At 47.9% G+C, this 25,093-nt stretch overlaps 2 protein-coding genes across 2 annotated transcripts; both read left to right on the top strand.

Moving 5' to 3' along the window:
- Positions 1-18,911: 18,911 nt before the first annotated feature.
- Positions 18,912-21,853, top strand: LOC127335092 (short-chain dehydrogenase PC-15). Its single transcript, XM_051361682.2, has 3 exons — positions 18,912-19,353; positions 20,559-20,718; positions 21,238-21,853. The coding sequence occupies exons 1-3, from the start codon at positions 18,993-18,995 to the stop codon at positions 21,572-21,574; spliced, it is 858 nt and encodes a 285-aa protein (XP_051217642.1). The 5' UTR covers positions 18,912-18,992; the 3' UTR covers positions 21,575-21,853.
- Positions 21,854-23,021: 1,168 nt separating this feature from the next.
- On the top strand, positions 23,022-24,244 carry LOC127335091 (chlorophyll a-b binding protein CP24, chloroplastic). The gene is made up of 2 exons (XM_051361681.2): positions 23,022-23,314; positions 23,414-24,244. Exons 1-2 carry the CDS (start codon positions 23,106-23,108, stop codon positions 23,961-23,963), a joined length of 759 nt encoding a protein of 252 aa, XP_051217641.1. The 5' UTR covers positions 23,022-23,105; the 3' UTR covers positions 23,964-24,244.
- The last annotated feature ends 849 nt before the right edge of the window (positions 24,245-25,093 follow it).

Below are 25,093 nucleotides of genomic sequence, written 5' to 3'. Positions count from 1 at the left end.
TGGACATCCAGTCCATTCCTAGGACAACTTCCAAACCTTTGGTTCCAAGTATGATGAGATTTGCAAAGAAATCAACATCATGGATTTTGATTGGCACATTTTTACAAAATTTTCTCGGCTTTGGTGGTTGATCCGGGATTTGAACTATCATAACATGCTTCAAATCGAGGGGTTGAATTTTACTTGTTGATGCAAAATCTTCGGTGACAAAGGAATGCGATGCTCAGGAATCAAACAACACTCTAGCAGGGGTGTGGTTGTGAGAAAACATACCCGGTACCACATACGGGGCTTCTGGGCTTCTTCGGCGTTCATGTGGTAGAGGCGGCCGTTGCGGTTGTTGGGGTTGTTGGGGCGAACTTCTTGCCGGTGGAGACACGGCGTTGCTGCTGAGCAGGAGCAGCGGTGTTGCCGGCGAGCTTGGCAAGACGCTTGGGACACTCGTTGGAGTAGTGCCCCACTACACCACACTCATAACAAGTGATAGTGCTCTTGTCCCGCTTGTTCGCAACGGGAATGGCATTGCTCCCGGTTCTGGGGTTGGTGTTGGTGTTGGTGTTGTTGGTGTTCGGGGCTCGAGGTGGAGCGCGGTTGTAGTTGTTGTTGTTGGGGTGGTAGCCTCCTGGCTTGGAGTTTCCTCCACTTCGGTTCTGATAACCGGGGCGAGAGTTACGCATCGGGGGTTTGTTATGTCTCGGATAGAAACCTCCGCTAGAGCTAGGGCGAAATATTACGGGGAGGCTTGATCCACTCTGATATGCCATGCGGCGCTTGCGGTTCTCATTGGCTTGGTTCAACTTGCCCTCCATCCGGATGGCGGAGTCAACAAGGGCTTCGAGGTCGGCGAAGGGGATGTTGACGAGGACGATCTGCATCTCATCATGCAGCCCGTTCAGGAATCTCTCCTTCCTCTTTTCAACGGTGTCCGTCTCATCAGGGGCATACCTTGACAAGGTGAGAAACTTGTCGCGGTACTCAACCACCGTCATGCGACCTTGTTTCAGTTCACGGAATTCATCCCTCATCTTCTTGATAAGACCCGGGGGTACATGGTACTTACCGAACTTGAGTTTGAAATCCTCCCAAGTCATGAATTGACCTCCGTTCATGGCACGGGTACTTGTCCACCAAGCGCGAGCTGGTCCAGCGAGGTAGTGAGTGGCGAACAACACCTTCTCGTTGGCTTCCACTCCAGCTACTTCCAGATTGTTCTCCATAGTCTGGAGCCAATCGTCGGCGTCGAGGGCTCCTCGGTCTTGCTAAACACCGGAGGGTTGGTGTTCTGGAAGTTCTTGAGCTTGGATCCGGGGTGGTCATGATTTCCATGGCCTTGGGCGATGTTCTGCAAGGCGATGATGTTGGCTTGGCGCTCGGCTCTCTCGGTTTCCGGTCTGCAAGCGGGGTTTGCGAAGCTGCATCATCGCGTCGTTGGTGCGATTCGGAGGGGCCATACGAAGGTATAGAAGATCATGAGATAAGAGGGAACATTCTATGGTTCATTTAAGTTTGAAAAACATTTGAAAACTTGTAATCTTTTCATGACAAACATAACATTCATTCATTCATGCAACACATAGTACAAACTACACACATACTCCAATGGTTTTAAGAACCATTCGCATGCTACGATACAAAGGACGGGATACAACTCACACCTACTATAAGTGAAACTAGTGCAACTACTCCTCATCGTCGATATCAATCGGGACGTAGTCATCCTGTCCGGCCTCCAGGACCTCGTAGTCCTCCTCCTCGGTGTTCTGGTCCTCCTCTAAGGCAGGGTCATCGCTCGAAAGGCGTCTCCTCCCTGAATATCGATGCCTTCATCGTCCTCCTCCATGTGACGAATCTGATCCTCCCGGGCCGTGACAGTGGCCTCAAGTTACGCGATCCGGTCGCGAAGGCGGCGAATCGTAGCGTCCTTCTTGGCACGCTGCGGCGAAGGTTCTGCGGTCGTTGTTGAGTAGCTTGATCGCCTCACCCTGCTCGATGATGTGAGCATGGGTCTGGTTCGCGTAAGCGCGAGAGGCATCGAGGTCTCTCTGAGTGCGGTAGAGCATGAAGTCCAAGTGATCCACATGGTGCCTCAACTGGGGGTGGAGTGGCACATCCATGGGTCTTCCGTCAGAGTTACGCCGTGCGAGATGCGCAAAGCGTTCCTCACGAAGGGCTTCGGTATTCTGTCCGCACAGACGAGCAAGTGCTTCCTGAAGAGCACGTGCAAGCCCGTCGAGCCAGTTGCTTTCCCTGAAAGAGAAAAGGATCCTCTCCGAGGTGGGAGGCTCCAGCTTGCCCCTCAAGTCAGCAGTGATAATCCACTGCAGTTCCCCTCCCGGCTGGTCGTCCACCTGAATCCCGTGAAACTCGGGGTGTGGGCGGCCAAGGTGATCCGACAGGGAGTCGAGGTCATGCTCGAAGATCAAGCTTCCTCCGTTTCCAAGCTGATAAAACTTGGTGTTGAGGGGTTCATTCGGCTCCATACGAAAGAGAATTGGATGAGTAAGTTAGGGAGTGCAAAGTGTGGCAAGGTTTTAAGTTGATTTAAAGAAGATAGAACATGATCAAATTTTGGCAAAGTCTCAAAGACAAGAGTGTAGTAAATTTTCGCAAATAAGTCCTTTCATTTGATTTCAAGTTAAAAAATTTTTCAGAACGCCCATTCTAACTAAGGTCTTCTAAGGTCAAACAATGGCTCTGATACCAACTTGTCAACACCCGGATTTTTAAGTCCGAATGCCTATTATGTCATACATCGCAATCCCAGGAATATTGTTGTTGCGAGGCATAATAGTTAAGTATCACAGTCATCATTCATTACAAACCATAAGTCTTACAAACTGGAATCACATGATCCATATTACATGAATAGTTGATCTATCGATCCACGAACAAACACAAGTTCATAGTTCAACATAGCGGAAGCGTAAGATGCAAGGACTCTCGAGTCCACAGGCCAACGCTTGACGTCGGAAGGCGCTTAGTTGTCGTAGGCATCCTGCTGGTCATCTCCTTGTTCATCTTCATACTCTGGCCATTTGAATAGCCAGGGACAAAGCCGTGAGTACGTTGAGTACTCGCAAACTAATACTAATGTAAGTGCTAGACATTCTAGTAGGGTTTGCTAAGCTCTAGTTTATTTGCATAAAGCTAGTTTTGGTTCACAAAATTTTTAGAAAACTCATTCAAGTGCTAACTAACCCAAGGGGGAACATTAGTGTCATTCCCACCATTCAAGTGGTGATTTCAATTCAATTCACCACAAGTCAATTCACCATCACCTTTCAACATCATTTTCAAGGATATGACATCGGAAAGCGTATGGCCTTTCCAACCGTCCGTAACCGTGGACGCGGCTATTCGAATAGGTTTACACTCTGCAGAGGTTGCACACTTGTGCCACAACATTTGATTTCATCCGTCGGGATTTCCCGAATAATCGTAACACAAGCACGCGGATCATCAACCATAACCTTTCACTTACGAACCCTAGTATGAGCACCTCTCCCCATGAGCTTGGCCTCCCGGTGAAGACCAAGCTGTCAACCCGGAAGCGCACAGGGCTTGGGCGGACAGTCACCTCCTTTCGCATCATATCGTATCGTTTCTTTTGTGGTAGAGGCAGCTTTCGGCATAACCCCGATGACGCTTGTTTAGAGGGAACCCATACTAAGACGCATAAACTTCCAGTTAAGCCCTACCCATAATCAGGTATTGTGGGGGTACTTGAGAATTGGAAAGGTATCGCATTCAAACCAACATCATGTTTTATCAAAAATCACTATCTTCTCTTGGTCATATTCACCTTCAAAAATCATTCAATGGAATGCATCTTCATTCCAAGGTTTCAAAGTCCTTTCAAAATCCCAAAGTCCCATCTAGAGTAGTCAAGTTTAGCTCATTAGCACTCGCTCTAATTCATGAGGGGTGCTACCTTGCTTTGCTTGGAAAGGCTAACTCACTACTCTAACAACCACTTGTATTTTGCCCAAAGTTAACTATAAAAAAAAAATCCTTTGGAAAACAAGTAAAACTTGGGATGGGTTCACATAAGAAAAGGTAAGACATGGTGCCTTGCCCCAAAGGGGCTTTGCACTTGGCAAGAATAAAAGCTTGCATAGTAATTTAGCTTGCCTTGGTAGTTCTCAAAGCTGTTCCTCTTCCTCCTCCTGGTAGCAACCTTCTTCTTCGGCGTACTCTCCGGTGCTACCGTCTAAATTTGAATACGAGTATAATTACTCACTAATTCCAGGGCTATTCCACACATCACAAATAAGCACACAAACTATTCTATGCACACACATAAATAAACTAGGGTGCATGGGTTGTGGGATTTAAATAGGATTTGTATTCTATGTAAATGATAGTTTCCATAGGGTTCTTGAGAAATAATTTCCTCTCATTGAAATCTTCTTAAGATTTAATTTCTCCAACAATCATGGATGAACTCATCTTGACCTAGATCAAATGTTCATCAACATCATCATTTGGTAGAATGATTTAAATGAGGTGGAACACCTCATGCCATTTAAATAACACTATATTTGATTTAAATCTCAAGAAATTCATATAAGAGAGTTTGGAACCAGGGGTCCAAACATCCCATGAATTCATGTGAGACAAGTTTAAATGAAGTGTAAGACTTCACACAATTTAACTTTAACAGTTTTGGATAATATCAACTAGTTAAACTAGTCAAAATATCCCTTCATTAAACCATGGCATGATCATGCAAAGTGACCACACCATTTTATTGCATAAACAATTAGTGTAAGTCAAATGTGAGCTATTAGAGTTGGAATTAACTTAATATCTATTTTGGTTGATTTTTAAGAAGTATTTGAATAGGGAAAAGTCCCTGGCTTGTTATTTTTGTCACATTAATTCTACAAAGAATTTGACCAAGAGGCCAGTGGCATTGGATAGAGAATTTCAGTGGCTTTCCAACAATATCAAATTCACTAAATTTGGTTTAGCCAATTGGAAACTATTTAATTTCAAAGCTTGGGCAGTATTGAAAATGTTTGGAAAAAGTTTAAAACGAATTTGAATTAAACAGGCCGGCGGGAAAAGCTAACGGGCTGAAATGGTTTAAACAGGCCCAAGGCCAGCCCACCACGCGTCTGTGCCCGCGTGGGCTGCCTGACAGGGGGGTCCCGCATGTCAGCGGCGTTTAAAACCCGAAACGGTATGGAGAGGTATGGTGCGTTGGATTAGAATCAGATCGGACGGCACATGGCCATCGTCATCTCCGGCGAGATCCCGACGGTGCGGCGGCGGCGAGGGGGTGGGAGAGCTAACCGGTGCTCCAGCGAGGGATGGCAGTGTGCGTGGGGAAGTTGTGGACGACGGCGGAGCTCCTGGTACCGGCGGCTCCTCCAGAACAGCTCCAATCGACGGCGGCGACCTCCGGGTACGGCGGCGTCGATCTTCGAATTGGAGCAGCTCCGGCGACGATCGAGTGGGTGGAGTGGTGGTGTCGAAGCAGTGAGAGGTGGGGAGTGAGCTGGTGTGCTTGGTTTGGTCCAGGGAACGCTCTATTTATAGGATTGAGCAAGGGGTGCGGGGCAGTGGCAAGGTCGACCATGGCGCGGCTTCTCCGGCGGCGGGTCGAGCTAGGCGTGGTCATGTCGATGCTCGCGTGTCCAGGCGATGCGTTTGGCTGCGACAGCGCGGTCGGGGAAGGCTTGGTTGGGTCGCATTGCTTCCACGACGGCCGCGGCGCGTACGGGCTGTGGTCGTCGTCTCCGGCAACGGCGGTCATGGGTCTGGGCTGGGCGCGTGTCTGGCGGAGTCGCGGTGTCACTGCGGTGCTCAACGTGTCGAGGGAGGGTCCAGGGCGTGCTCGAGGTCGTGGCGCGGCGCGTGGCCAGTGTGTGTCCGCGTCGGGCACACGCGCGACGCGAGCGGCGTCCAGGGCGAGTTTGGGCGCGCGTCGTCCGGCCAATGTCGTCGTCGAGCGCGACCAGGGCGGTGCTAGGGTGGCGTAGGAGAGGCGGTGGCATGCTGTGGCGCAGGGGCCAGGGTTGGGGAAGCAAAGGGAGAGGGGGTGGTGCGGCATGGCCGGCATGTGGCCGGCATGGCCATGCCATGCTTGCTCTCTCTCCCTCCTTAGCTCCACTATGTTTCATTTAGGGTTAGAGGGAACCAGGGGACACAATGGTGTAGGTTAGGGGAGTTTAGGTGTAGTATAATCACGATTTGCACTAGTTGCAAATAGTGCCATAATTGGAATTTGCAAAATATCCAAAATTGGAAAAAATTCAAAAGGTGAAAGTTTGTGATATGTGAAGGTTGAGATAAGTTGTAATTGACCAGAGATGAATTGAGGTGGTGGTGGAAAAATTGGATTTCAAAAATGGCCCAAAATGGCTAAGTGGAGATTGTTGAACTTATTAAAAAGTTGCAACTTTGGATGAGCATAGCTAGTGATCAGAGATGAATTTGGCAGGGTGGTCTTCATCAAAGTTGTTCACCTTGATGTTGACTTTGAAATGGTGCAAGGAGTTAGCAAAGAATGGTTTGGGAAAATTGAATTGCAGGGGCTCAAAGTGGTGACCAGACTATAATTGGCAGATTTGGTCATCATCACATGTGAGTGGGAAAAGTGTTTGAAATTCATTTGAGTTGTGCAACCCTGGTTCCAAAAGTTGTAATAAGTGTTTAACACATTATTCAACTAATGGTGAAGACCAAATAGGTCTAGGGTCAAAATTTATAAAAATGCCATAGGGCATATGTGAGGGTTTTTAGGGTTTTTCAATTATGGGAATTTCTTCCACTTTGATTTATTTGGTTGGTGATCTTCACATGATCACTCTAGGGTTTTAGAGCATATCAATAACAAGTAATAACAATCATCATGGCATATCACTCAAATGCACAAGTCCTATGCAGGGTACTATATGCAAAAGAAAAGTTTTTGTTGGTTTGAAATTTTGTATTTCTGGAATCTTCTAACTTTCTTTTTCATTGAAATTTGGGGTGTTACACACCCGAATCACGGTTTGTGGCTGCATCGTCCGAAGGCTGTTGTCATGGCGAAGTTTAAGTATCGGGTGGGGAAGGCGCATTATTACTTTGATAAGTTCCATGCTCATCTCACGATGGTTTGGAACACCTTGTTTCCTCTGGACCAAGCACCCGAAACCTTATCTGCCTTGTTCACCCGATTCAAGTCTCCCGAAAAGGATTCGGTAGCTGGTGCGAAAGGAACTCCTGGCTGGTGCGGAGCTTGCTTCTGCTTCAATATTGGCATGTCATCCATCTCTAGACTTGGGAGCCGTAGCAAACACCGAGAGGAGCTTAGGCCAGTATTATGATGCCGCTAGAGGTCCTGCATACACCGTTGTTTCTCGGATGGAGTCGTGCCTTGAGAAGGATCTAAAGGCCCACTGGGACCGGGGAGCTCGACTATGAGTGTAATAGCCTTATTTCCTGCATAAGATTATTTATTGCGTACGTCGCACGCTATGTTAATTCGATTGATATTTTATTTGTCGGGGGCGGCTGAGTGATCAGTTCAACCTGCTCTCCCGACGACTTCGTTGGATTATGCAATGTTATTGCGAAGCCTTTGTGTAAGTTTTGTAAAAGCGAGACCCATCGACTTAGTCGAGGAAATTAGACGCTTGGCATCGTCACGCGGTGCACCGGTTTGAGCCTTATTTTGTGATAATGTAACCATCGACTGCAGCACTCGCGTATTTTCTCGAGGCTTGGATTGGTTGTTTTCTTTTTGTGTATCACTAATCTTAGCTCCCGTTGAGAGTATTTAATTAATGACACTGTGTGTTTTCTGGGCCAGCGCTCCCGATGGGAGTAAGAGCCGAAGGCAGTCGGCCTGTTCAGGTGGTAGGGCCTAAATTGAAGAAAGGAGGCAGAAAACCTGATTAAAACTTTATTCATAAGAAAAAGCAACCTTAAAGGCTATCCAAATAATAAAAATGATCACGCCCTATGTGTAGAACCGTCGCAGGTGTGCGATATTCCATGGATTTCCGACATCTTTTCCCGAAGTTGGATTTTTGAGCCTGTACGCTCCTCCCGGTATCACTTCGGTGACGATGTAAGGTCCTTCCCATGGAGACTCGAGTTTCGAGGGCCTTTTTTGTTTCAGCCGAAGTACCATATCCCCAACGCTAAAGCACCGGTTGCGTATTCGTCGACTGTGGTAATTCCTCAGCGCCTGCTGGTATACCGTGGTCCTGGCTAAAGCAATGTCTCGAGCTTCATCTAGTAGGTCTACAGCATCTTGCAGCGCGATGTTGGAAGAGGGTTCTGTGTATGCCGTCACTCGAGGTGCTTCGAATCGAACATCAGCTGGCAGGACTGCTTCGGCTCCGTGTACCAGAAAGAATGGGGTGTACTGCGTCGACCTGTTAGGTGTGGTACGCAAACTCCAAAGTACTGATGGTAACTCTTCGACCCAAGCTCCCTCTACGCCTGTAAGACGTTTCTTGAGACCGTCCCCTATTAGACCATTGATCCTTTCCACCCGACCGTTTGTTTGCGGGTGAGCCACTGATGCGAATTTTAGTTTTATTCCCCTGTCATCACAAAATTTTCGGAATTCTTTGGAGTCAAAGTTAGTCCCGTTATCTGTGACGATACTGTGAGGCACGCCGAATCGACATGTTATTTCCTTGAAGAATTGGACTGATGTTTTTGCCTTCTGGTTTCGTACTGGTACTGCCTCGATCCACTTTGTGAATTTATCGACTGCGACTAATAAGTACGTGTGTCCTCCAGGCGATGATCTCGGCAGTGGTCCAACTTGATCGAGTCCCCATTGGGCGAACGGCCACGCCAAAGGTATTGTCATTAGGTCTGTTGCAGGGGCGTGCGGTTTTGGGGCAAACCGTTGGCAAGGGTCGCACTTCATGACCAGATCTCGAGCATCCGACGCCGCCGTTGGCCAGTAAAATCCTGCCCGGAAGGCTTTTGCTACGAGAGCCCTACTTTCCGTGTGATGCCCGCAAGTTCCCTCGTGTATTTCACGCAGCAGTGCTCTTCCGTCGTCGATGGCGATGCACCTTTGGAGGACACCGGAAATGCTACGCTTGTAGAGTTCACCGTTTACTATGGTGAAGGCTTTCGATCGCCTGACGATTCGTTTTGCTTCTACTGGATCCGCCGGCAGTTCCTGCTTTGCTAGGTACGTCAGGAATGGTTTAGTCCATAGCGGCTCAAGGAGGAGGACTTGTTCGGCTGGGATAGTTGGAGCTTCGTCGGCAACTTGCTGCGGGTTTGCCTCTGCTTCCTTAGTCGATGGTTTTAGAGGTGCTGGCGCCTTCTCTTTTATTGATCGCTGAGTGATTACCTCGTAAAATACTCCATCTGGGATGGGAGAGCACATGGAGCCGATGTTTGCTAAGGTGTCGGCTTCCTCGTTGCTGGCCCTGCCGATATGTTTGAGCTCACATCCCTCGAATTTGGCTTCCATATTCTGATACAGCTGCCGATAGGCGATCATGTTGTCGCTAACTGCGTCGCACAGATTCATCGACTGTTGTACTACCAAGTTTGAGTCCCCGTAGATTTCCAGGCGAGTCGCCCCACACGCCTTTGCCATCTTCATTCCGTGCAGTAGTGCTTCGTATTCTACTTCATTGTTTGTCGGCAGAGAGAAGTTCATACGTAGTATGTACTTCATCTTATCTCCTTGTGGTGATATCAGCACCACTCCTGCTGCTGCGCCTGTGCTTCATTTTGACCCGTCGAAATACATTATCCACGATCCTGACATGTCGGGTGCTGCTGGTGTTTGGGATTGAATCCAGTCCGCCACAAAGTCTAGGAGGATTTGGGATTTTATAGCTGTCCGGTTAACGTAAGTTATGTCGTGAGGTGCTATCTCGATAGCCCATTGGGACACTCGACCTGTTGCCTCTGGATTGGTCATTATATTTTTCAACGGCGCTTCGCTCACGACGACAATCGGATGCTCTGTGAAGTAGTGTCGCAGCTTGCGGGCTGACCTCCATACTGCATATGCCAGCTTCTGATGATGAGGGTACCTTTGTCTTGCGGGTGTGAGTACTTCGCTGAGATAGTAAATGGGCCTCTGCACGCCATGAACTCTCCCTGCTTCTTCCCGTTCGACGACCAAGACGCTGCTGAAGACTTGGGCTGTCGCAGCTATGTACATGAGCAGCGTTTCCTTCTCGCGAGGGGTTACAAGGACTGGAGATGTCGACAAGATTTTCTTCAGGTTGTCGAAAGATTCCTGCGCCTCCTTTGTCCACTCGAACTTTTCTGATTTTTTCATCAAATTGTAGAAAGGCAAGGCTTTTTCTCCTAGCTTGGCGATGAACCTGCTGAGCGCTGCTAGACGTCCTGCCAACTGCTGCACTTGATGCAGATTCTTTGGCGGCTCCATGTCGAGAATAGCTTTGATTTTAAAAGGGTTGGCTTCGATCCCCCTGGCCGAGATGAGGTATCCTAGCACTTGCCCCCCTGGTACTCCGAAGAAGCATTTTTTGGGATTCAACTTGATCTTATACCTGTCTAGGTTATCGAAGGTCTCCCGCAAATCGTCAACGAGGGTGGCAGTGTGCTTCGTTTTTACCACGATGTCGTCAATATAGACTTCGATGTTTCGCCCGATCTGCTCTCCAAGGCAAGCTTGCATGCAACGTTGGTAAGTTGCTCCCGCATTTTTCAACCCGAAGGTCATGACATTGTAGCAGAAAACGCCGTGTGGGGTGATGAACGCGGTTAGCTCCTGATCTTCCTTCTTCAATTTGATCTGGTTATACCCAGAGTAGGCATCAAGGAAGGAGAGGCGGTCGCATCCGGCTGTGGAATCGACTATCTGGTCAATTCTAGGCAGCGGGAAGTGATCTTTCGGACAGTGTTTGTTGAGGCCGGTGTAATCGATACACATACGCAGAGCGGTGGTGTCCTTTTTGGGTACCATGATAGGGTTAGCCACCCACTCTGATTCCTTGAGCTCTCGGATAAATCCTGCTTTACGAAGTCGATTGATTTCCTCACCAATTGCTCTCCTCTTGGGTTCAGAGAATCAACGCATCGATCGGCGTGACCGGTTTGGCTGTCGGGTCAACATTAAGGGTGTGCTCAGCGAGTTCCCTGGGGATACCTGGCATGTCGGATGGTTCCCATGCAAATATCTCCCAGCGCTCACGGAGGAACTCGATGAGCGCGCCTTCCTATGCGACCGTATGGTCAGCCGATATATTGACCGTTTTCTTCGGGTCAGTGGGGTGCACCTGCAGCTTCTTGGCTTCCTTTGTAGCGTCAAACTCGTCGGATCTTACATTTCGGTTGTCGGCTGGTGGCTGCGTATGATCCACGGCTGCGTCGATCGCATTGAGTTCCTCCTTAGCGCTGAATTTCGAGGCGATCTTCTGGAACTCCCTGTCACAGGTGTCTGATCGAGCAAAACTCCCGTGAATGGTTATTGGGGTTCCGTTGTTGCCTGGCATCTTCAGTTTTAGATACGCATAATGAGGCACGGCCATAAACTTGGCAAACGCCGGCCTACCGAGGATGGCATGATACTGGGACTCCCAGTCGACTACTTCGAACTCGATCTTTTCTTTCCTGAAATTGGTGGGCGTGCCGAAGACCACATCCAATGACATTTTTCCAAGAGAATAAGCGGGTCGAGTCGGTATAATGCCATGGAATCCTATGTCGGATTCCCTCAGCATATCGACTGTTAAACCCATTGCTTTCGTCGTGTTGGCGAATAGTAGGTTTAAGCCGCTTCCTCCGTCCATGAATACTTTGCTCATGTTGTACCCTCTGATCTGCGCCTCGAGGACCAGAGCTGCGTGACCTCGTCTAGGGACGGCTTTCGGGTGGTCTATCCTGTCGAAGGAGATACTTTGCTCCGACCAGTCGATGAATTCGGGTGTGTCGACCATAGCGACTTCTGCGTACTTCACTTCTCGCGAGAATTTCTTGATTTCCCTTTTTGAAAAGCTGGTTTTATGGATCATGCTGACCTGCCCGCGTGGTTCTGGAAATACCTCGGCTGGTACATACTCGTCCTTTTCCATGGGTTCGTACGGCTCCGGTACGTACGGTTCTGCCCGATAGCTGTAGGATCTTGCCCTCTTCTCCATTATGTGAACTCTTGATATAGCCTCACTCCTGAGGTCATCACAGAACTGACGAATCTCTAGGAAGTGTCGGCAGTTCCTCAATAGGTGACTGGATTTCTCCCGACCATCCTTTGGGTCGATATAAGAGTGGAGGTAGCATGGCGCATCGAGTTGCTCCGTGGCCGATAAGTGCGGTGAACGAGCGCGGCCATGAATCGATTGCACGCCCTCCTGAAGTGGGTGAGGCGCTGCACGTTCTTCTTCTCCATGGTATAACTCCCTTCGCCTTTTCTTTCGCCCTGTTGTGGGATCGAAACTTCCTCGGCTGCCTTCATGCGTGCTTCTGGATGGAATTCCCAAGGTTGCTGCCAGGGTATCCTCTGCCGAAGCCGAGGGCCCCACACCGGACGTATCCGTCCTAGGGAGGCGAAGAAAACCTTCGGAGTCGATGATGAAGTGGACGCCTCCAAAGGTGGTGGTCATGTCGTCACGCAATTCTGCAGGAATCGAGTGCGACGGCTTGAGGTGCGGTACGAACTCGAAGGACCCGCAGCGAATCGGATCTTTCGGGTCTGGAGGTGTTGGTGACTCGAGCACGAACGCTGCAGATGTGACTGGTACTGCCGATGCCCTGCCTTGTGCCGACAGGCTTCCCACAGACGGCGCCAATTGTCGAGGGTGCTCCTCGGCAATGCCCTCCGATAGGGGCTTAGGGTTGATGGAATCCTGCAAGCTGACACGAGACATCGGTTCACAGACAAGCGGGGAGAGCGATTTACCCAGGTTCGGGGCCCTCGATGAGGTAAAACCCTTACGTCCTGCCTGTCTGTTCTTGATTATGATGAAAACAGGTTACAATGGGGTGCCGAATAGTTCGGCTGTGATCTCGTCGAGATAGCTAATTGCTAGGGTAACCTAGTTCTAGGATTCTGTTGGCTAAGATTGCTAAGATTGATTGTCCCCCTCGATAGCCCCTCTCCTGGCCTTTATATAGATGGCCAGGTCCCGAGAGGTCTAATCGAGTACGAGTAGGTTTACAGTAGATCTATCCCCAACCTTTCCTTGCCCGGCTTCTTCCGTACCTTGTATTCCAAGTAATCTTCCGCCGCACCGTCCTAGTGGCCCATCTTGCCATCGGGTACTTTCATGGGCCTCCAGTTGGACCGTGTAGGGTAGAGCAACATTGGTTACCCGAAGGGTAATGCCCACGTCAGTCAGTTTACCTACTTCTTTCCATCTTAGAAGCAAACACTTGTGTCAACTGTGCATTGATTCTTACATGCTTGCTTATTGCACTTATTATACTACTTTGTGTTGACAAATATCTATGAGATATGCATGTTGAAAGTTGAAAGCAATTGATGAAACTTAAATGTTCGTTTGTGTTGCTTCAAACCTCTTATTAAGAATTTATTACTTTATGAGTTAACTCTTATGCAAGACTTTTGATGCTTGTCTTGAAAGTACTATTCATGAAAAGTTTTGCTATATGTTATCTATTTGTTAGCAAACTATAGATCATTGCCTTGAGTCACTTCATTTATCTCATATGCTTTACAATAGTATGATCAAGATTATGTTGGTAGCATGTCACTTCAGAAATTATTCTTGTTTTCGTTTACCTACTCGAGGGCGAGTAGGAACTAAGCTTGGGGATGCTTGATACGTCTCCAACGTATCTATAATTTCTTATGTTCCATGCTAGTTTTATGACAATACCTACATGTTTTATTCATACTTTATATCGTTTTGATGCATTTTCCGGAACTAACCTATTAACAAGATGCCGAAGTGCCAGTTCCTGTTTTCTGCTGTTTTTGGTTCCAGAAAGGCTGTTCAGGCAATATTCTCGGAATTCGACGAAACAAAGACCAAATATCTTAATTTCCCCGGAAGGTTCCAGAACACCGAAGGAGAGTCGGAGGGGGGCAGCAGGGTGCCCACACCATATGGCGGCGCGGGTGGCCCCCTGGCCGCGCCAGCCTATGGGGAGGGGGCCCCGTGGCCCCTCCGACTCCGCCTCTTCGCCTATAAAGTCCCTCGCGACCTAAAACCTCGATACCAATTGACGAAACTCCAGAAAGACTCCAGGCGCACCGCCGCCATCGCGAAACTCCGTTTCGGGGGACAGAATCTCTATTCCGGCACGCCGCCAGGACGGGGAAGTGCCCCCGGAAGCCATCTCCATCGACGCCACCGCCTCCATCATGCTTCGTGAGTAGTTCCCCCATGGACTATGGGTTCTAGCTGTAGCTAGTTGGTACTCTCTCTCCCATGTACTTCAATACAATGATCTCATGAGCTGCCTTACATGATTGAGATTCATCTGATGTAATCGGTGTTGTGTTTGTTGGGATCCGATGGATTGTTACATTATGATTAGTCTATCTATATAAGTTTGTGAAGTTATTGTTGCTGCAATCTTGTTGTGTTTAATGCTTGTCACTAGTGCACGAGTGGCATGATCTTAGATTTGAGCTCTATAATTATTGCTTAGATTGTATCTACAAGTTGTTTGCACATGTCTATGTCCGGAACCCGAGGCCCCAGAGTGACAGCAACTGGGATAACCGGAGGGGAAAGCGTAGGTATGAGGATCACATATTTTTACCAAGTGTTAATGCTTTGCTCCGGTGCTTTATTAAAAGGAGTACCTTAATTGCCAGTAGATTCCCTAGAGGCCCGGCTGCCACCGGCTGGTAGGACAAAAGATGTTATGCAAGTTTCTCATTGCGAGCACGTATGACTATATATGGAAAACATGCCTACATGATTAATAATCTTGATGTTCTGTCTTAATGCTATTTCAATCCTATCAATTGCCCAACTATAATTTGTTCACCCAACACTTGTTACTTGTTATTTGAGAGTTACCACTAGTGTAGATAGCTGGAAACCCCGGTCCATCTCTTATCATCATATACTCGTTCTATATGACATTGGAGGTAGTATCAACTATTTTCTGGTGCCATTGCCTCTGTGTTACTGTTACTGCTGCTGTGTTACTGTTAATATTGCTCTCATATTACTGCTGATTTCACATCACCCCTGTTACTAGTGCTTTTCCTGGTGCAGCTGAATTGACAACTCAGTTGTTAAGGCTTATAAGTATTTTTTACCTCCCCTTGTGTCGAATCAATAAATTTGGGTTTTATTTCCCTCGAAGACTGTTGTGATCCCCTATACTTGTGGGTTATCAGCACCCAGCGGTGGTGCACCACAAAAAAAATCAATTTAAAAAAAAAGGCGGCTAGATCTAGATTTGGGGCCGTCGGAATTTCGTCGGATTTTTTTTATTTGCCGGAGGTCGTCGGAGGTGGGTGGGTGGGTGGGGTGGGTTGAGGTGGGTAGAGGAGGAGGAGGAGGAGGCCGGAGGTGGTGGGTGGGTGGAGGAGGAGGGGGAGGAGGCCGGCCAGAGGTGGAGGAGGAGAAGGAGACCAGCCAGAGGTGGTGGGTGGGTGGAGGAGGAGCAGGAGGCCGACCGAAGGGGGTCGCCGGAGGTGGGCGAGGAGGTCACCGGAGCAGGAGGGTGGAGGAGGAGGTCGCTGGGTGGAGGAGAGGGGGCAGGAGAAGAGAAGGGGAAGTGGAGGAGAAGGGGAAGGGGTGGGTGGAGAAGGAGAAGCGGAGGAGAGCAGGAGGAGGCGCCACCGAATTTCAAATTTCAGCCTAACAATTATGTGGCGCATGTGCATTTGGTGCGCCATATTTTTTTTTTCGAATTTTTTATTTTTGCAGGAAAAAATCTTGACTTTGCCGTAACTTTTTACACTTTTCGAATTGCCGATTCTGTAAATTTCAGAACAACCAAAGACCGTTGAATTCGGATGTAGATTTTTTTCCCAGTCATTTTGATATAGTGTGCGTTTTTTCGAGTTCGTATGCAACCAGAAATTCAGTTTGAAGATTTCATGACTTTTTTTGCAAAATACATCGAAATTCATGTTTTCCAATTTTCCCTACAAGTATACCTCCAATTTTTCCTACAAATATACCACTTAGTATAAGTACAGTTTAAAGGAATTCTTTTTTAAAGTTTTTATAATTTTCCGTGATTTTTTGAACGCTAAAAAGGCGATCCCGGGGGTGTGTGGACGGTTGGAAAATCTTCTATGTGCATGGATCTCCATGCGCCACAAAAATGCTTCTTTCTGTGGCGCATTTGGCCACATGCGCCACAGAAATAGCTCCATGCGCCACAGAAATACTAGGAATTGGTCAACCCAATAATTGACCGCGGGCTCCACCAAATTTATGTGGCGCATGGAGAGTTGGTGCACCACAGAAATATCGAATTTTGTGGTGCATGGAGAGTCGGTGCGCCACAGAAATGCAATTATTTAGTGGCGCATGTGCCTGGGTGTGTCACAAAATTTTGTTTAGTGGCGCATGATTATTCGGTGCACCACAAAAGGGCATTCCACCTATAGCTAGTTTCCTACTAGTGTGCGGGCATCCATCATCATGTGCATATTGTTATCGATGCAGTAGATGAAACACCGCTCCACTAGCAGTCCCATCCATACACCATGTGTTCCAAAACGATGCCCCTAAAAGGAAGAATGACACCGAAAGTTCCGCCATCGTGCGATCCGGGAGACCCAGATCTACGATTCCCCTGGAGCATCAGAGCATGGAGACGATGGTTGCAACGACGATTCCTTCAAATAATGTAACGACGCACATACGCCAGAATTCAATGGAGCCGATGGAGCCGGACATGCGCCTGGCAAGTAGCGGTGGCTAGAGGATGGCCGTCAACGGGATCGGCGGCCCGCCGCCTCCGCCACCGGGAACCGATCGCTGGAGGGACGCTATCAGGACCTAGCGCGCTCGCCTTAGCGCCGAGGAGCGCGTCGATCCCACCTGGGCCCCCATCGGTAACGACGACTGGTGGGCGGACTTCTTCTAGGCGCAGTACGATGTCGACATGAACAGCACAGATGGCCTCGTCGGCTGGAGGAACACGTGGAACAAGTAGGGGCGCATCCTTTTCTAGGGCATTCTCGGGCGCACCCTCTCGGCCATCATCGACGGCATCCACAGGGGCGCCGCAAGGTTGGAGATGCCAGCTTCTCCGTCGCCATCTCCTTCGGCCGCAGGGCGCTGGCAACCAAGGAGGATGTGCTCGTCCTCCTCGAACTCTTCTTCTTCGGGGTCGGCGCTATCGACGCCTTCCTCGCACCGCGCCACGCCGTACAGTGTGCCAAAGCGCGAGGTGAAGGAAGAGCCCGAGTACGCGACGCCGGCCGCGATTCGGAGGCGTGGTGGCATCAACATCAACATCCGTGAACCAACGCGGCAGCAGTACAGGCGCGCCGGCGGCGCCCTCCTCGTTCCGAAGCCGGAGATGAAGGAGGAGCAGGACGACGAGGAAGCCGCGAAGGCCGCGCAGATGGCGGAGTACGAGTGGCGGCAGCGACTCATCGCCACTAGCGACGACCCCGACGACTGCCCAGGTTGCACGCGGCGTGGAGGGCGACCTCGACGCAGCGATCGCCATGTCCAGCCGCGACGCCGGGATGTCATTCGTTGACCTCACCAACGATGGCGAAACTGGGCCCAGCGGCGCGGTGAAGGACGAGCCCGTCGACGAGCCTGATGAGCACGACAACCAGGACGTTGTCGTCGACGACATGTACAACTTCCACCAGTATTACGACCCCTCTGGCCGCCGCAAGTACTACTACATTAGGGTTTCGATTTAAATTTTATCTATTTCGTTCAAATCCATGTAATATATTGCAAGTTTAAATAAATCCATCTGTTTTTGACTAAATTTTAAAAATCTTAAATTCGGTTTGAAGATGCGTTTGTTGAGCGACGTCCCACCAAACACGGCACGAAGAAAATGCGTTCTCCAAACACTAAATCCGTTGTTTGGCGACGCAGCTGGAACTACTGTAAGTAGCATATCACTACAGCTTGCATCAGTTGGGTCGGGTGAGGTGGCAGTGATTGTCGCAAAATGCGCATAAATTAGATCACACTTCATACGTTGTGATTTTGAGGAGGAAAAAGAGTTCTCCAAAAGTTTGACTTTTAAGAAGTCGTTTAGAAGCTAGGCTTTCATTTCGTTTGGAGGTCGTTTGGTATCCATCATTTGGGCCTGGAATTCTGGAATTCATTTTGGAATTCCATAGGTGGGCTGTTTGGTTGCCACAGAATTCGGTCGTCATTTCATTTAGGAATTCCAGCAAAATGACCCTATGGGTAAACACAATTCCAAACTGAGACCTGTCATTTGTGATTCTCTATGAAAGCCTCTACAAATTCAATATTGAATTCTGCTGTCATTTGCAATTCCTGTGGCAACCAAACAAGTGTCTATTTCTGAAATTACAATGTAAATGAAATGAATACATGTATTCATTTCAAAATGCTACAAACGAAATGAAAACCTGGCTTCCAAACGACTTCTTGTAGTATTTTGAAATGAATATATGTATTCATTTCATTTATATTGTAATTGCAGAAATGGATACTTGTTTGGTTGCCACAGGAATTACAAATGACGACAGAATTCAATATTGAATTTGTAGATAGCTTCCATAGAGAATCGCAAATGATAGGTCTTAGCTTGGAATCATGTTTACCCATGGAGTCATTTTGCTAAATTTTCTAAATGAAATGACAGTTTAATTCTGTGGCAACCAAACAGCTCACCTATGGAATTTCAAAATAAATTTCAGGATTGTAGACCTAAATGATAGATACCAAACTACCTCTAAGAGATTTCATGCTTCTAATCAATATTTCTCGTTCCGAATTAACATTGACAAGACCACACTGTTCACATGTACTTCCCAAAAATGTCTTACGAGGACGTGACGCGAGTACAGTCTGGCTAAAAAGGCCTCGCCGTCTCAGACTCCCAGTGCCAGTAGCAGGCAAAGTCCAAAGAAGACACGGGAATCCCCGGCGATGGCGGCGCCGATGCGAGGGGAGGGAGAGGGGCAGGGCCGGCCGGTGGTGCTGGTGACTGGGTGCTCGGAGGGGGGCATCGGGAACGCGATGGCGCGGGCGTTCGCGGCGGCGGGGTGCGCGGTCGTGGCCACGGCGCGGTCGCGCGCGTCCATGCGCGGGCTCGAGGGGGACCCGCGGTACCTGCTGCTGGAGCTCGACGTGGGCTCCGACGAGAGCGCGCGCCGCGCCGTCGGGGACGCCCTGCGGGAGTTCGGCCGCGTCGACGTGCTCGTCAACAACGCCGGGGTTCACCTCGTCGCGCCGCTCGCCGAGGTGCCCATGGACTCCTTCCAACAGGTGTTCGACACCAATGTCTTTGGTAGGCTACCAAATTATTGCCTTAATTTTGCGCGATTATTGTCTTTGCTGTTTGCTCCGCCGCGCCTGGTGATTGCGATGTTCACCAAGGCAGACAAGATTCTAGATCCTAGATTCCGATTAAGACCAAAAAAAGAATTATAAAAGCTTTAATGATTCTTGGATCTACATAAAGGAAGGGAACATACACAATCGGAAATAATGTGAATTTTCTTTCTTCTAAATTATGCAGAATACTTCAAGAAGTGGATTGCAAGTAGTCAGTAGTGTGCTCTCAGTATCTAGCATTCTAGCTTAGTCGACTGAGGTAATCTAAATCTCAATACAATGAGTTTCGGTGAATCCAATAACGAATTGGTTCAGACTAAAAGCATCCTTGGGTAGCCTGCTTGTGCATTAGAATGACGACCACATTACAACAACATCCATTATATGATGCCTATAGCTTGATTTACAATGTGAAGAGAACATGATTTAACAATATATAGCAGGACATGATACATCATCTACCACTGATGATGTGATCAGATCAGTGGTCTCTCGAGGAACTAGTCTTGTCGCAGTAGTAAAAGTCATGTTATAGAAGCATGACCAAAATAGGATAAGAGTAGTGACGTTGCTTTTGCTGGAGCCGTGCTTCCGATGGCGGTGCCTGGAGGGGAGGAGGAGGCAGTTCACATTTTTGGAATTCAGAAACTATCACATCGGATCACACAAATACTATATCTCTCAATAAGCCTATGATAAACAGGTCTTAACACAATTTGCATAAGTAATTAGGAACACAAATCAGCATGATCAACAGGTAGCTTAACCTTTACCACCGTCTCTCATCTGAAAGCTTCAGCTTTACAACAGCTGATGTCAAGTAAATGTAACCAAGTAACAACTCCCACTGCCCCGTAATATAAGATGCTATCACAACCAATTACAACCTACATCGGTTGTAAAAACATCTTATATTATGGGACAGGGGAGTACTTTATAACTTCATCCTATATTTGCTATTGAAGGATTGAGCTGTTGGTCTTGTACTGCCTCTGCCCCCACCCTGTGCTTGGATTGGCTAGTTCATGCCTGTAATGTATTTTTTAGCATTAAAACAAATCTTTTTATTCAAAAACTGTAACTTGTGAGTTTTCTAGATTATTTTGTAGGCCCCATTTGCGTGGCACTAAATGACATTACCTATCTTTTCACCTGCAGGAGCAATGAGGATGATTCAAGCTGTTATTCCTCACATGATGGAAAGACGCAAAGGCACGATTGTGAATGTTGGAAGCATTACTGCCTTGGCTCCAGGACCGTGGGCTGGCGCATATTCGGCATCAAAAGCTGCTCTTCATGCATTGAGCGATACACTAAGGTTTGTGCATTCAAGGATTAATATTACGGTGATGTGTGCTGTCCATTAAACTTAAAGCATCTGAACGTACCCAACGGTGGAATCTATTTATGGGTGCTACTCTGTATGCATGCTTATAGCTTTTTTCTCTTTGAATGATCAATACTATATTAAATTTCCAAGTCATAACTTAATTTGGGTAAATTATAGAACACTAACAGCTAATAGTATCCATACCTTTTCCTATAGTATTTGACATGTTTTGATACCTTTACTTAGTAACGGTAATAACTAGTGTTAGTATCACAAGATAGTTTAATCATGTGGGGGGATTACTATTTGACAGAAGCCATACGAACTAAGAACTCAATAGCAACACATGCAACATTTTAACACTATTCAGAGTTTCCTTTGTACTTTCTCATGTCATATTCTTGTAGGGTTAGCACTTGTCAACTTGTTACTGTTCATTTTGTACCATCTGAATCAGCATTTATTCATATCTGCTGTCATAACTTGGTATATATTGCACTGTTGCAGGGTGGAATTAAGAAATTTTGGCATAAATGTCATGATTGTCGCCCCAGGAGGCACTAAGTCAAATATAGGAAGTAACTCTGCAGACAAGTATGATCAAATAAACGACTGGAAGTACTACAAAGCGTACGATAAGTCACTTCGAGCCAGGACCGATATATCCCAGGGTGCCGGGTGTGTTCTGGCAGAAGACCTTGCAAAGAGAGTTGTAAAAATGGTTCTTAAGAAAAACCCTCCAGCCTGGTTCGCTTATGGCCAGTTCACTGCTGTTTTGACAATCTTGTACTATGTGCCACTGTGGTTCAGAGATTACTTCTACAAGTTGGTCATGAAAGTATAAACAACCCTGGAAGATAGTAGTCGCGTGAACGAAGGGAATTGCCGCTGAGATCCCATTCATTCATGCTACTACTAGTCTGCCAGACTATCACTACATATATTTTACTATATATGGGTACATATACTTCCAGTCTATATGGACCTTTCAGTTCAAGTGTAAAATTATCCCAGTTGTTATGCATTGGTGGTGGGGTGATATTGTTCAAAATTGATTGCTATCCAGTTTCTTGTGCTACTATCATAGGATGACAATCTGTTGGAACATATTTTTCAGTTTTTACCCTGAATGTGTCATTAGCAGCAAGCTGTCATGTGCTTCGTGGCTGAATGCTGTTTGGGATCACAGTGATAAGTGGGGCAATATAGCTCTGGCCCCATCTGATAAAAAAAAAATCTGAAAGCTTCGCTGCATATGAGCTATCCATGCAACCATGCATACCTTTATGTTGGGCCGAGTTCAATTAGACACCTAGGGCCCTTTTTGATTCAAAGGATTTCTATGCATTTTTTTGTCCTATGAGTTGTTTGATTTGTAGGGTTGTAAATCATAGTAATATTTCCTTATGATTTATTTGCACTAGGTTTCATAGGAAAATTGCCATCCACTCCGATTTGAAGAATCCTACATTGTTTTGTGTGCAATCAAACATCATTTTATAAATCTTGTACTACTATTCAAATGTCATGGCAAATAGGCCATGCTTTATTTGCACTTCATTTTATAATACAACATTTTTTATATTTCTGTATTTTTTTAAATCATGTGAATCAAAAAGGGCCTTAGGTGTCTAATTGAACTCAGCCCAACATAAAAGTATGCATGGTTGCATGGATAGCTCATATGCCATGAGGTCCCATTACATACACACTTTACAGTTAAGGACAGGTTATGTTCTAAAAAAAAGTCAGGAAAGGTTATTCTTCTAAAAAATTTGTTACCGAAGCTAAAGATCTTCCATCGCCATCGAACACAAGAAAGGTCTTCCATCGTCGCAAAGGTTCTAGTTCGTTCTAATGGATGCAAGATTGCGAGGCCGCTTGTGTTAATCTCCCCCCAAAAGGGCCAATTTTTTTTTTTGGTGCATAACTTGCATCGCCATCTCACCACAAGCTTTAAACTTGGATGGCGGTAGAAAAAAAATCTAAGTATATCGTCTGTACGTGCCGTCTCCAAAGGTGGCCATCGATCGGGCCTCACTTTCACAATTTCACTAGTCACCATGGAGATCCTACGACACACAGTCCGATTGGCAGGCAGTGCCCACAGATCACAAGCAGCATCAAAGGCCCAGGATATCGTCCACGCGGCGTCCACCGGCGCAGCAGAATCCGGTGCCGCCAGCTCCCCATTGGCCAGCGCTCTATCCATCCTACCACCCCAAGATTTCCCCGCCCAGATCTTGTGGCTGCCCTGCGCCGCAACGCCATGATTTAACATCAAAACCGTTCGTGGCATCCAAGCAATCGTTGCACGCACACTCCAACAACAGCAGCCACTCTGCCCGCCACCGGAAGGCACTCGACCAGCAATAATGGCGCTCGCCTCCACCTCCGCCACCGCCGTGCTCAAGAACCCGTTCCTCGGTGCGAGGCGCGCGCTCGCCAATGCCGCCGTCGGGGCCGCTGCCAAGCCCGTGACGCGCCGTGTGGTGGTTGTCGCCGCGGCCGTCGGCAAGAAGTCGTGGATCCCCGCTTTCAAGAGCGACGCCGAGTTCATCGATCCGTCCTGGCTCGATGGCTCGTAAGTCTCCTCATCTTTCACTTCACTTCGCTTTGCATTTGCTCTTCTACGAGGCATCGATCGATGGCAGCTGACTCACCCAACGCATGCGTGTCGCAGGCTCCCCGGCGACTTCGGCTTCGACCCTCTTGGCCTGGGCAAGGACCCGGCGTTCCTCAAGTGGTACAGGGAGGCGGAGCTGATCCACGGGCGGTGGGCGATGGCGGCCGTGCTGGGCATCTTCGTCGGGCAGGCCTACAGCGGCGTGGCGTGGTTCGAAGCCGGCGCGCAGCCCGGCGCGGTGGCGCCCTTCTCCTTCGGGTCCCTCCTGGGCACCCAGCTGCTGCTCATGGGGTGGGTGGAGTCCAAGCGGTGGGTCGACTTCTTCAACCCGGACTCGCAGTCCGTGGAGTGGGCCACGCCATGGTCGCGCACCGCCGAGAACTTCTCCAACTCCACCGGCGAGCAAGGGTACCCCGGCGGCAAGTTCTTCGACCCGCTCGGCCTCGGCGGCGACACCAAGGACGGCGTCTACATCCCCGACGCCGACAAGCTCGAGCGGCTCAAGCTCGCAGAGATCAAGCACGCGCGCCTCGCCATGCTCGCCATGCTCATCTTCTACTTCGAGGCCGGACAGGGCAAGACGCCGCTCGGCGCGCTCGGCCTATAATCTACAGTTAGGAACTCGGTACGCGCGCGTGGTGGGTGGTGAGGGCTGCTGCATTTGCATCAGCTGATCGGACGCGATGGATTGCTGCATGGGTTCGGCCGAAGAAGAAGCAGCAATGTATCTGTGTGTCCGTGACTTCTTTCGGGTGGTGTGTTGTGTGAATCAAATGGGGAATCAAGGAGTACTCTCTTTGTTTCGTCCCAGTGTATGTACCATGTAATATATGAGCAGTCTTGGTTCTGTAATTCAAGGCAGAATGAGCAACGATATTTCATTGATCATCTTCGTACTAGTCTTTTACTAGAACATTGCACGCAAATATGCAACAATGGTCTTTTATTATTAAGGTTTAAGCATTACATTTGGCCTCTGGGTAACCAGAATGACATAGCGGCAACAAATTTAACAGAAAAGGAGAAATAAAAGGCGAAACACAAGTTATCATGAAGAAAATAATCACCTAAGAAGAAGCAACAATGTATGCGTGTCCGTGACTTCTTTCGGGTGGTATGTTGTGTGAATCAAATGGGAAATCAAGGAGTACTCTCTCTTCTTTTCTTCCCACTGTATGTACCATGTAATATATAGTCTTGGTTCTGTAATTCAAGGTAGAATGAGCAAGAACATTTGATTGATCATCTACCAAGTCTTTCAGAACATTGCATGTATGATTGCTTCAGTTCAATCTCGGACACTACTAAGTGCAAACCAGCAACATAGCTTCACCAGGTCTACCTACAACAGTGTGCTTGTAGTGTAGATAAGAAGAGGCGCTGAAGTTCAAGATGGGAGCAAAGCAGCTGATCCACAAGGCGACTGATATGGCCAAAGTGTTTCGTGGAAGAGATGATGCAGTACAAGCTCCAGCTCCCGCTACAGCTACTGTCTTGGCGATTCAAGCTCCTTAAGCCTGTTTGTTGCATCCTGTTGTAGACCTGTATATATGGTCCTGAAACTGTTCTCTCTTGTGTGTTTGTTCATCTACAATTTCTGTTAGAGTTTGCGAGTTTCCTGATGGTGCGAGGGCGACCTCATTCCCGCTCCCTGTTTTCTGCGTTTGTGAGTTGTATGTTACAAAGAATTTATATTTCGTTATTTGTAGTAAATGAAAGGGGTAGCCGTTTGGGAAA

This window comes from Lolium perenne, chromosome 2 (assembly GCF_019359855.2).
Source record: "Lolium perenne isolate Kyuss_39 chromosome 2, Kyuss_2.0, whole genome shotgun sequence".
NCBI classification, from domain to species: Eukaryota; Viridiplantae; Streptophyta; class Magnoliopsida; order Poales; family Poaceae; genus Lolium; species Lolium perenne.
This window is presented reverse-complemented; position numbering and strand designations above follow the sequence as displayed.